Source organism: Physeter macrocephalus, unplaced genomic scaffold (assembly GCF_002837175.3).
Source record: "Physeter macrocephalus isolate SW-GA unplaced genomic scaffold, ASM283717v5 random_1045, whole genome shotgun sequence".
NCBI classification, from domain to species: Eukaryota; Metazoa; Chordata; class Mammalia; order Artiodactyla; family Physeteridae; genus Physeter; species Physeter macrocephalus.
This window is the reverse complement of record NW_021146749.1, coordinates 13,040-25,000: the sequence shown is the minus strand read 5'-3', so window position 1 is coordinate 25,000 and position 11,961 is coordinate 13,040. Positions and strand designations below refer to the sequence as shown.

Genomic DNA, 11,961 nt, shown 5'->3' with positions numbered 1-11,961 from the left:
AGGGCAAGATGGCGTCTTCAGGGGGGTGGAGGAGGCATCCCAGGAAGGGGACACAGCCCAAGCAAAGGCCTGGGAGCTGGAAAGAGGGGAGGCCAGGACAAAGAGGCCCTGAGCAGTCTGGGTATTGGTGGGGGCTGAGTGGCACTGAGGGCAAGGGTGTGGGCTCCAAGGACAGAGGCGTGCTATCCATGCGGGGCAGCATAGCCAGCTGGAGAGCCCGGGAGGAGGCATCTGCCTCTCTGGAGATGCGCCCAAGGGAATGGCAGGCTCCCTCCGGGAGGCCACTCTGACTCCAGAAGCATCTCATCGTTAAGTGTTTGGGGCCGTTGGCGCGTTGCAGACATGGCAGGATGGCAAATGCTCTTGCCTTCTTCCTCCTGACAGCTCCAGGGAGGGGAGACCAGCCAGGGCCTGGCCACGCACTGTGTGATGCCACGGCCCTCGCTGCCCCTCTCTTGTCCGCCTGCACATGGAGACAGGATTCAGTACCGGCTCTCCCAGCTCTGAACCACAATCCCAGCTTCTAGACTGAAGTCAGGCAGCAAGGATGATTCCCCGGATTATGCCAAAAGGCCCTGTTTGGGTCCAACTCCCCGACACTAAGCTGGAGTCACGGGGGAAGGACAGCGTAGTAGTGAAGAGTGTGTGGTCTGGACTATACAATATACTCAAGTCCCAGCTCTGGAAGCCCTGGGCATGGACCTGGAGCAAGGCACTCACCTCTCAGGGCCTCAGTTACCCTGGGTAAACTCAGGGCTGCTGACACCCACCTCTGGGTGAAGTGAGCCAAGGCACCCAGGCAGTGGGTGACAGGGGTCCCGCGGGGCTGTTCATTTGTCCCCTTGGTTCACAGCCATGACTCACTCATTCACCCCGTGAATACTCACTGAGATTTCTGAAGGCACGGGCAGGGCAAAGTTGGTGCAACTGCTGCAGAACGAACGAATAGGAGCACAGGCTAAGTGCTGGGTGAGCGCGCACCTCAGTTCATGCTCTCAGCAGCCTGTGAGAGAGGTGCTAGCATAATCCCCATTTTACAGATGAGGACATTGAGGCCCAGAGAGGTGAACTACTTTGCCAACAGTTACACAGCAAAGAAGTGGCAAAAGTGGGATTCAAACCTATTCTCTTGAGTGAATTAATTCATGGAGATGTGTATTCCTAAATCTCAGGACGTATTTAGGAATAAGGGATGGGCAAGGTTATTCTTTCCATCCCCCAAGTTAATTATTTGGCTACACTATGATCGTAACCTCTCTGCAAAGGCTCATCCTATTCTAAGCAGTAATAACAACAGCAACAAGCACTCACATTTATTGAGCACTTACTCTGTGCCAGGACTTCCAGTCCCTGTCCTCTCAGCACTTGAGGAGGCAGGTGCTACCATTATTCCCATTTCACAGATGAGAAACCGAGACTCAGAGAGGTTAGGGAACATGGCCTGAGTCACAAGGCATGGAAATAGTGCCACCAGGACTGAAACTCAATCTGTCTCAGGACGCCCTGTGTCCGCCAAGATATCCCTAGATAGGTTATGAGGTCAGAGTTTCGGTTTGAGTGCTGGCTCTGCCGTTTGCTGGCTGGTGAAGCCGGTACGTCTGTGGCAAAGTCAAGGTAACAATGCTGACCCTGGTGGGAATGAGATTCCGTTGATACGACTGATGTAAAGCCTGGGGTGGCACCTCCACGTTATAGGCGCTTAATATGTCATCACTGCTCCTGTTTTCATCATTGTCTCCACGGGAGTGGCTGCCTAGGAGGCAGGGAGCCCCTTGAAGAGACCACGCTGTGCCCGGTCCAGCTCCCCTGCCACGTGCCCCCAGTGCCCCACCCACCCCTCGTGTCAGCCAGATTCTCCTTTCTCCAAACCTCAGGAAACTGGAGTTCGAGGTGGGGCTGTGGTTCACCAGGTGCCACAAATATTTACCTTGGAGACCTCAGCCCAGATGCAGAGGGTGTACAGGATATAAGGCCGGACTTCCAGACCCACTGCCCAGGTGAGGAAAGCAGCAGGCCGAGGCCTCCACGTGTCCAGGTAAAAGGGAAGGGAAGGGGCTAAGGGTCTACATCACCAGGAAGGGACTGAGCTGGAGACATCTGTTGGGGTCAGGTCAGGAGCAGGAGGGAGGCTTGGCCCCGGTGTAAGATCCCTCAGTCTACTAGGACCTCTGAGGGTCAGGGTCAGGGGGTAGAGAGGTGCCCAGCTTCCTCACCCAGAAGACCAAAGAGTAGTGATGAGGGACTGGACTGGCCCAGTCTTTCCCTGACCTCATCCCCACGACATTAATCCACTCTGCACACACCAGCTGCTCAGTGACCAGCCCTATGCTGGGGTGATTCTGGGGATAAGAGCTATCAGACAGTCCTGGCCAACAAGAAACTCCCGATATGGGCCAACATGGTACATGCTGTGCTCAAGGAAAGCCCAGGGACATGGTGGTGGAGGACAGTCAGGGAAGGCTTCCTGAAAGAGGTGATATGTTGGTGGAGAAGCTCAGTAGAAGTTGGCTGGGCAAAGGAAGAGAGAAAGGTATCTCATGCAAAAGGAACAGCATAGGCAAAGGCCAAGAGGCGAGGTGCAACGTGGTGGGTGTGTGTATGGTGCTTGGATTTGTAGAGGAGACAATTTTCCACAAGAGGGGAGGCTACCATCCTTTTGCTTCGCTGAGCACCTCTGATCAGAGGAGGACAGAGGGGTGTGAATTGATAATGAAGGCAAAAGAGAATCAAGGTATTTGAAAGAAAAAGACAGTGGGGTGGGGCCGGGGGGGCTTCCTGGGTAAAAGAGCAGGGTGCAGGGAGGGCGTCACCGCTGTCCTCTGACTTTGACTGCAAGGTGGCTCCTTCTGACCCTAGTATTAGCAATAATAACTGTCATCATCGGAATAACAGCTAACACTCACTGAGTGCTTGCGGCATGCCGGGCCACAGAGGGCTGGTCCTATTTAATACGCCCAACAACCCTGTGATGTAAGTATTATTATTATTACGCCTAACTTTATAGATGAGAAAACTAAGACAGAGAGGGTAAGTCACTTGCTTGAGATCACACAGCAAGTGGTAGAGGCAGGCCTTCAATTCAGGTCTGTCTGACTCCCAGGCCCACGATATTTCTCCTCCACCCTCAGGTCTCCTGAGACTCAGGGATGAGGGTCCTATGACTTGACAGGGGTCCTCGTGGCCCAGACCTTCCCAGATTAGCAGACTCACATTCTCCCACTATTCCAGGGCTCCCAGGGGCCATTCATTCATTCAGCAACCATTTACTTACTAAACACCCACTGTGTGCCAGGCACTATGCTGGCTGCTGGGGACACAGTGGGGTGCAGGTAGACCCAACCCTTCCTCCTGGAGCTCTTGGCCTGGTCAGGAAGGCAGATATTGAATCGTTATTGCAAGTGCTTCAGAGAGCTCACACTGCGCCAGCTCACAGAAGACACTCGTCATCCAGATGCCATGTCTGTCTTTGGCATCAAGAAACCCTGAGCCAAGCAAGGGCCCGGGTCTCTGGGTCAGGATCCTCCCTCCCTCCAAGCATGACCGTCCATAGGAGGCAGAAGCTGCTATAGGGTGCTGGGGGGGCAGAGCCAGGATGCAGGCTGGGGAGCTCAGGATGAGGTTATATCTGCTGACGCTCTACATCCTGCAGGGGACAGAGCAGCCCAGGAGCCGGAACACCCCAAGCTCCTCTCCCAGGAGGCACCACAGGCCTCTCCTCTCTCTTCCTGCCTTTCTCTTCCTGGCTCCAAACAGCCACCTACTCCCTCCTCAAACCACTGAGTTTTCTGAATTAAACAAAGAGCTTTCCTACCACTTTGCATCTTACCTGAATTCTCATCTCCCTCCGGCCTCCAAACTTCCTGTCCTGGGCTCACACCAGCCCCCAGGGTGACATTTCTCCAAGTGTGGTCCAGGCTCTCTGATTGAAGGAGAGGGAAAGCTTTACAGAGAAAGGGACACGTAAGCAGTTTTCAAGCATGAACAGGAGCTCAGCAGGCAGATAAGGAAGGAGGAGAGCATTAGAGGAAGCAGGAAGAGCAGGGCAAAGGCACACACAGGAGAGAACAAGGTATGTTCTGGGAACTTCAAGCAGCTTGGAATGACTGGAAATTTGTAAAGCAAGAGGGGGACCCCAGGAAGTGAAGTTGGCTGAGGAACTGAAGAAGCAGAAGTGTTTTGTCCTGAGCGCTGTTTTGTCCTGTAAGAAAATAGCTAATATTTTCCCAGTGCTTGCCATGCGAAAGGCACTGTGCTAAATGCTTTCTAGATATTAACTCATTTAATCCCGACTCCATGAAGTAGTGGTTATGATGCCCATTTTCCAGATGAGAAAACTGAGTCACAGAGAGGTTAAGCTGATCATCTAAGGACACAGAGACCCAGTAGGGCTCCAGAGCCCACTCTATTGACCATCTCACTAAACAGCCTCTCCTGGACTCCAATGCCCCAAGTCACCGGGCATGGTGGGCCTGGCCTGGGTCTCTCTGCCCAGCTAACAGGGCCCTCTGTGCTCACCCCAGATTGTGCCATGTGCCACCTGCCAACCCCCAAGAAGATGGCCAGCCCGCGGACCTTCACCTTCCTCTGTGGTTTGCTGGCAGCCAATCTGGTGGGAGCCACCCTCAGCCCTCCTGCAGTTCTCAGCCTCGGCCCAGAAGTCATCAAACAAAGTAAGTCTTGGCCTCCCAGGCCTCACCACCATAAGGCAAGGGGGCAGGTAAAGCAGCCCTCCAAAGGAGGGAGAGAGTTCCCCATCACTGGGGGTATGCAAGGCATTGTTGGGATCCCAGGTCTTTGGTGAGACTTGATTGGGTGAGTTACAAAATTTGGGAGTGTCTACCATCTCAAGAGTCCATGATTCCAAGATCCCCTTCTTCTTAAATTCCACGATTCCAAAACACACTACTCTGAGGTTCCAGGGCCTGCAGAAGGGGTGTACGGCCACTGCATGTGATGATGCAACTGCCTCTCCGGCTGCTCTCACTTAAAGCCCTTTGCCAGAGCACCTCTTCCGAATTAGACCCAGGGTGCAACTAGTCTCCAGAGCAAAGACCCTCAGCTGGGAGTCTGGCCGCCTGGGCAACGGACACAGCTTTATCACGCTCCAGCTCTGTGGCCCTGGCAACTCCCTGAGCCTTGGTTTCCTCCTCTGGAAGAGGGTCCGCCTCCCTAGGTTGTTGGGAAGTAACAACAACCTTCTTGTTACAGGAAGTAACAAGAGCTTAATGACCTCTACAGCTCAGCTTCTCAACCTCAGCACTGCTGACCTTGGGGGCCGAATACCTCTGTTGTGGGTGGCTGTCCTGTGCACTCTAGGTGTTTAGCAACATCCTCGGCCCAGCTGTGACACCAAAAATGTCTCCAGACATTGCCAAGTGTCTCCCAGGGGACATTGCCCCAGTTGAGAACCACTGCTCCAGTGTTGTCCCCTGAGAGGGAGAAAATCAGTGGGCTCTGGAGGTTCAGCTGGAGCAAGTAGAGACCAATCCTCTGTATGCAGTGGGCCTGGGCTGCGTCTGGATGGGCAGGGATGGGCCAGGTCCTGCAGGGCCAGACAGGCATTGTAACCAGAGGAGGGATGGGGACCAGAGAGCTCTTGACACTCTTTGGGGAGGCATATGTGCCTTGGGCCCACGCTGAATCTCAAGTACATGGAATTTCAGCCAGAAGGAGCTTGGAGAAGAGCAGCCATTTAGGTTCCCCGGCAGCAGAGTCTGAGTTCAGGAGCTGTGTGCAAGTGGGTTGTTCTGGAGGTGATCCCAGGAAATACCTGCGAGAGAGCGGGAAGCAAGTCAGGTAAGGGGAAACCAGTTACCACCGGGAGCTGGAGCTCAGTCCTACTGGGCATCTGTGTTAGGGCCAGTCAGAAGGCAGAAACCACACAGTAAGCCCAACAGATGGGTTTGTATAAAGAATTATTAGCAGGAATTGGAATACTGGAAAACTGGCTCAAAGGAAAAAAAGGGAGGACGCCAAATGAGACCGGAGGGATTGGGATGCAGCAGGGAGCTCAAATCCAAGTACGGAAGAAACTTGGAGGAGAGAATCCTCCCCAGAACTCATGGGAGGAGTGTGTTGAAGCCCCTTGAATGGTGGGGAAAGTCCCTGAGCTGTCCAGGGTGAGAGCTGGTCCACGGTTGGCAGGCTGAGGCCACCTGGCAGAGAACTGCCTGCCGAGGAGCAAATGGATTTCTTTGGGAAGCAGCCCCTGGACAAAGGGATTGCTGTTGACTCACTGGGAAGTTGTCCCTGGGGAACTGCCTGGAAGGGAGCTGGGGTGCACCCAGCACTGGCTGCCCACGGGAGTCCACTCAACTCACAACCTGAAGCTCTGGGAGGTGATGCCCCTGGAGTCTGGCAAGAGGAGCACCAGGGCCAGGAGGGGAAGCTCCTTCCTCCTCCATGTCCCTCCAGAGCCTCTACTGACAGTGCTGAACAGTGCGCCAGCTGGCAGAGGAGGAATATTTACAGGGACCAGCTCCATTGTCACAGGGCAGGCAAAAAGGCCCGCTTTGTCTCTGAGAGGCACCGACACACAGGGACTCTGGGACACAGTGTCCCCACGTGGGGGGCGACACACCTAAGTCATCCTGCCCAAGGGTGGAGGGAGCTGGGGTATTTATACACCAATTTCCGTCAGTCATTGGCCGAGGTTTTCTTCTGGAACATCAGCTCTCCAGCACTCTGACCTGCTCTGCATACAAGCCAAATGGGCTCCAGCTGTCAGGAAAAAAGTCCAACAGTGACCAGAACCCAGGGGTCCTGGCTCTTCCTTTCTCTACTCAGCACCTGGGGCTCTTTGGACAACAGGCCCATAGGATGTGGATGTCAGAGAATCATTAGCAAGTGAGTTTCAGCAGCAAAACAGCCCCAGACAAGGCCTTATGAGTTCCCTGCCTCTCGGCTCCACAGTGTTTGCCCCTGGCTAGGGAGAGAGTTGCAGGTCCATGTGCCGGGTGTCCTGGCCAACACTCCCGGCAGAGGCTGGCAACATTCAAGGGTGTGAATGGTCCCACCTGTGCCCAGACACAGTCTTCGTGTGAAAGTGACCCATCTGGACCATTGTCCTCCGGGCCACATTTACACAGTGGAGATGATCAGAATGGAGCCATCCATACCCTCACCTTATATCCCAGTCCACGTAGCCCTGAGTGATGTCCCCTCCCAGCCTGGAGCCCCCACCAAGCCATCCTTCTCGCCCCTCCTGCTGGACCCTAATCCCTGGGATCTGTCTCCAGGGCTGACACAGAAACTGAAGGATCACGATGCTATCAACACCCTGCAGCAGCTGCCGCTGTTCAGTGCCATGAAGAAGGAGTCGGCCGGGAACATGTTCAGCAGCCTGGTGCAGTCCATCCTGAAGCATATCATCTGGTGAGTGGAGCAGAACCAAGTTGGGAGCTAGCTCTTTGCCCACACATCTGCCCGGGACACGCTTTGCATGCTCAATCAATCGGTCAACGAGCATTGGTTGCTGTCAGCTCTGTGCCTGACCGTGAAGGATGGATCCAACAAAGCCTCTCCCTCAGAGGCTCCCAGAGGAGTAACAATAACCATAATAGAGGGACCCAGGAACCCTAAGGGGGGTGACCTCAGAGGAAGGTCACCTGGGGTGGGAGGGTGAAGGGATAAGGCGATGCTTCTCAGTGGAGGGGACAGGTGAGCCAATGACTCCATGCTCACCAGGAGATGAGAAGAAATGGGATTCCAGGCAGAGGGACTGGCTTGAGCAAAGGCATGGGTGGGGGGAGGTGAGAGTCAGAGCGGCTGGTGCTCAGACCCCAAGGCCAAGAGGGAGAGATCAGCAGGGCCAGGGCACAGAGGGTCTTACAAGTCAGCGCCAGGAGCTTGGATCCATCTCCTAAGTGATGGGGGAGCCATGGAAGTGTTGCGGGCAGGGGAGAGGAGAAGGATGGGGGCAAGACCGTGCTGAGGAGGAGTCAGCACACAGGGCTTGGGTCCAGCTGCTGGCTGGGCACTGGGGGATTGGAGACAGGAAAGATGGAGGGAAGCCGGTCTGGGGACGATGCTCGGTGAACATGAGGCATGAATCTCATCTCTCCCGTGTCCCATCCAGGCTGAAAGTCACCTCAGCCAGCATCCTCCAGCTGCAGGTGCAACCCCTAAATGATGGCCGGGAGCTGATGGTCAACGTTCCCCTGGACATGGTAGCTGGATTCAACACGTGAGTGTCCCCTCAGTCAGGCACAGCTGGCCTAACAGTTTCCTCCACTCATTCTCCCCTTCCCCAACCTCCATGCAGGTGTCTGGAAAAGAGAGTTCCAAGCAGAGGAAAGAGCAAGTGCAAAGACCCTCAGGCAAGAGTGCACTTGCCTTGTTCACAGAACGGAATGAGAGCGGGGAAAGGGGGCAGTGAGGTGGTGCCACGGTAGGCAGCTGGGGCCAGATCGTACAGGGCCTTGTGAGTCAAGGTGAGGACTTGGTTTTACCAAGCGAGATGGGAGCCATGCAGGGCTCTAAGCAGAGGAGGGACATGACAGGATTTCACATTCTTCAAGAAGCCCTCTGGCTGCTGTGTATGGGGGCAAGAGCGGAGACAGGGAGGCTATCCAGAAGCTACTGCAATAATTCAGGAGGAGACAATAATAGCATGGACCGGGGTTTAGGAACAGGAAGGTGGTGAGAAGTAGACAGATTCCGAATATATCTCGGAGGACACAACAGGATTTCCTGACAGATTGAATGGGGGCTTGGGGCGGGGCGGGGGGAGAGGGGAGATTGAGGGGTCAAGGCAGCATGGAGTGGCCAGCAAACAAAACAGGGAAGATCATGAGAGGAGAGGATTTGGGGAAGGATCCATAGTTCATGGATTTGTACATGTTAAATCTGAGATGCCTGTAAGACATTTGAGAAGTGAGTTAGGTATAAGTTTGGAAGCTACTGACATATGCAGAGGATTTAAACCAGGAGAGGAATCCAGAAACTGAACCTGGGACACAATGAAGTCAACAGTTGAGGAGATGAGGAGAACCCAGCAAGGAGCCTGAGAAGGGAGGAATGAGAGCCAGGAGACAGAGGTGGACAGCAGGCTTGGCTTGATCCAGCCTGAAGCTGGGATGGAGCTCACAGCATGGGGCTCCTCCCCTCCCAGGCCCCTGGTCAAGACCATTGTGGAGCTGCACATGGAGGTGGAGTCCCAAGCCATCATCCACGTGGAGACTGGAGAGAGAGACCACACCCGCCTGGTCCTCAGCGACTGCTCCAACACCCGCGGGAGGCTGCGCATCACCCTGCTACACAAGTGAGTGTGACCTCCTCCCACTGGGCTCCTGGCATGCCTGGGAGGGAAGCCAGGTGGTGTCCTGGCCCCATTTTACAGATGGAGAACATTGAAGCCCACAGAAAGAAAAGGACTTCTCTCTCCTGACTCCTGATCTGGAGCTCCCTCCAGGAAATCTGTGATGCCAAAGAGAGATCAAGATATCAAGGGTGAAGCGATAATGATGGGATTTCAGGCATCATGCCAGAAATTGGGGCAAACTTTTGAAGGTGGAGAGAAGGCTCTTTCCTAGGCCCCTCAAACCACACAGGTAGGCTAGGGTGGAGCCATGGGTATAAACTGTGCAGTCAGGCAAACATGTCTCCTTCATTTACTGTCCAGGTGACGCTGGGCAAGTCACCTCCCCATGCCTCACCGTCCAGGCCACAGTGAGAGGATTAACAGGGCAGCAGCGCTAAGCACTCAGCTGAGGGCAGGGCACACAACAGATGCTCAAAGACATGGTGCTTCCGTCCATCTCTCCTTAGCAGGAGAATGGGGGGAAATGCCAACTGCCCTCATCCCAGTGTCCAGCACAAATTCCTAAAGACAACCCCCAGGCCCTGTCCCTGAGAACTGTCTGCCACTGTCTACACCAGGCTCAGGGTCTACACCCAGCCTTGTTTCTAACAGGCACTGGGCCTTGGGCAAGTTCCTTCCTCCCCTGGACTCAGTCTCCCCTTCTGTAAAACAGGGGAGGGGTGATCATCTCTGACCCTGCCTCATCTCTCTCCTCTTCTCCTCTTCTCCTCTTGGGAAGGCTCTCCTTCCTGCTCAACTCTTTAGCTGACAAGGTCATAAGCCTCCTGGTGCCAGCCCTGCCCAAACTGGTGAAAAGCAAGGTAAGTGGAATCAGGGTCTCTCTGGCCTGTGAAGCTTGCTCCCCCTGTGGTTGGGGATGGAACTGCACGCTGGTGCTAAGGGACCTGTGTTTCCTTGAGTGGGAAGCTTCTGGGCTTGGGTCACTCTTTCAGTAGTGGATCCTTGAGATCAAGGTAATGAAACTCCCAAAAGTCAGCCAGGGGACCTGAACAGTGATGTGCTGATAAATTGCTCACAATTGACTCAGGAGGGGTTGGTTGAAGGAAGGGAGCTCTGATTTGTAACATTTACTGATTTCCTTGATGTAAACACCCCTTCCATTGCCAATTTCAAGCTACTAGTGTGATGTCACTGAGCGGAGTCAGGAAGAGATGCCTGGTAGCCCACTCTTGCATGGCATTTCCACCATGCAGATACAATAGATGTGAATAAGCTAAGAACAATAGATAACAGTAAAATAAAACAAAATAATTAGGAAGTCATGAGTTTTGAGTTTTCATTGACTTTGATCTTAGCATAACTTATTTAATTGTAAGTTTATACAATTTAATTTTTAATAATGTCAGGTTTAGCACCAAGCTCAGATATTCCTGAAAATTTAACAGCTGGCCCTCGTAAATTGGTCCAAGCTGGCTCAAGCGCACCAGGGCCTCACACCATCCTGGTTGTGTCATCAGGGGTTTGTCACCCACCAGGTCTTGTTGGACTTATTTTTCTTATGTTTCTTATTCGTAAACACGAATCCATCTCATTTTATATGTCCCTTCAATGTCACAGGTAAACTAAAACTCTATAAGTTGGATTCATCCACTGTGACCATTGATTTTCACTGTAAATTCCAAGATGTGTTCACAACAGTGATTCTCCTGGGGTTAAAAACACCTCGTCAGGGACTTCCCTGGCAGCCCAGTGGTTAAGACTCCACACTTCAACTGCAGGGAGCGCAGGTTCGATCCCTGGTCAGGGGACTAAGATCCTACATGCCGCACTGTGCTGCGTGGCCAAAATGAAATAAATAAATAATAAAAACACCTTGTCAGATAATTAATATATTTTTAATTAAAAAAACTTTTTTTTTTTTTTTTTTTTTTGCGGTACGCGGGCCTCTCACTGTTGTGGCCTCTCCCATTGCGGAGCATAGGCTCCGGACGCGCAGGCTCAGCGGCCATGGCTCACGGGCCCAGCCGCTCCGCAGCATGTGGGATCTTCCTGGACCGGGGCACGAACCTGTGTCCCCTGCATTGGCAGGCGGACTCTCAACCACTGCGCCACCAGGGAAGCCCCCCAAAAAAACTTTTTTGAATGGAAAACACACTATTATAACAAAAACTTTTGGGAAAAAAATACCCATAATCCTTCTACCTTAACTTGGCGGCTTTTTTCTTTTGCATGTTGTTTTCCAAATCTCCATCCACATGCACTCAGTTTTTTTTTTTGTTTTTTTTTTTTTTGCGTTACGCGGGCCTCTCACCCATGGCTCACGGGCCCAGCCGCTCCGCAGCATGTGGGATCTTCCTGGACCGGGGCACGAACCTGTGTCCCCTGCATTGGCAGGCGGACTCTCAACCACTGCGCCACCAGGGAAGCCCCCCAAAAAAACTTTTTTGAATGGAAAACACACTATTATAACAAAAACTTTTGGGAAAAAAATACCCATAATCCTTCTACCTTAACTTGGAGGCTTTTTTCTTTTGCATGTTGTTTTCCAAATCTCCATCCACATGCACTCAGATTTTTTTTTTTTTTTTTTTTTTTTGCGTTACGCGGGCCTCTCACTGTTGTGGCCTCTCTCGTTGCGGGGCACAGGCTCCGGACGCGCAGGCTCAGCGGCCATGGCTCACGGGCCCAGCCGCTCCGCA

The 11,961-nt window shown here is 53.2% G+C and overlaps 1 protein-coding gene across 3 annotated transcripts in view; it reads left to right on the top strand.

Moving 5' to 3' along the window:
- The first annotated feature begins 1,574 nt into the window (after positions 1-1,574).
- The window catches only part of BPIFB1 (BPI fold containing family B member 1), a 23,131-nt gene continuing 12,744 nt past the window's right edge, over positions 1,575-11,961 (top strand). The window contains exons 1-7 of one of the 3 annotated variants that reach the window (XM_028487017.2): positions 1,575-1,614; positions 1,875-1,997; positions 4,521-4,670; positions 7,239-7,374; positions 8,078-8,185; positions 9,113-9,262; positions 10,041-10,122. In XM_028487017.2, coding sequence (XP_028342818.1) covers positions 4,529-4,670; positions 7,239-7,374; positions 8,078-8,185; positions 9,113-9,262; positions 10,041-10,122 — 618 coding nt within the window. In that variant the 5' untranslated portion in view covers positions 1,575-1,614; positions 1,875-1,997; positions 4,521-4,528. The other 2 variants (XM_055083555.1, XM_055083556.1) reach the window with 2 other exon arrangements.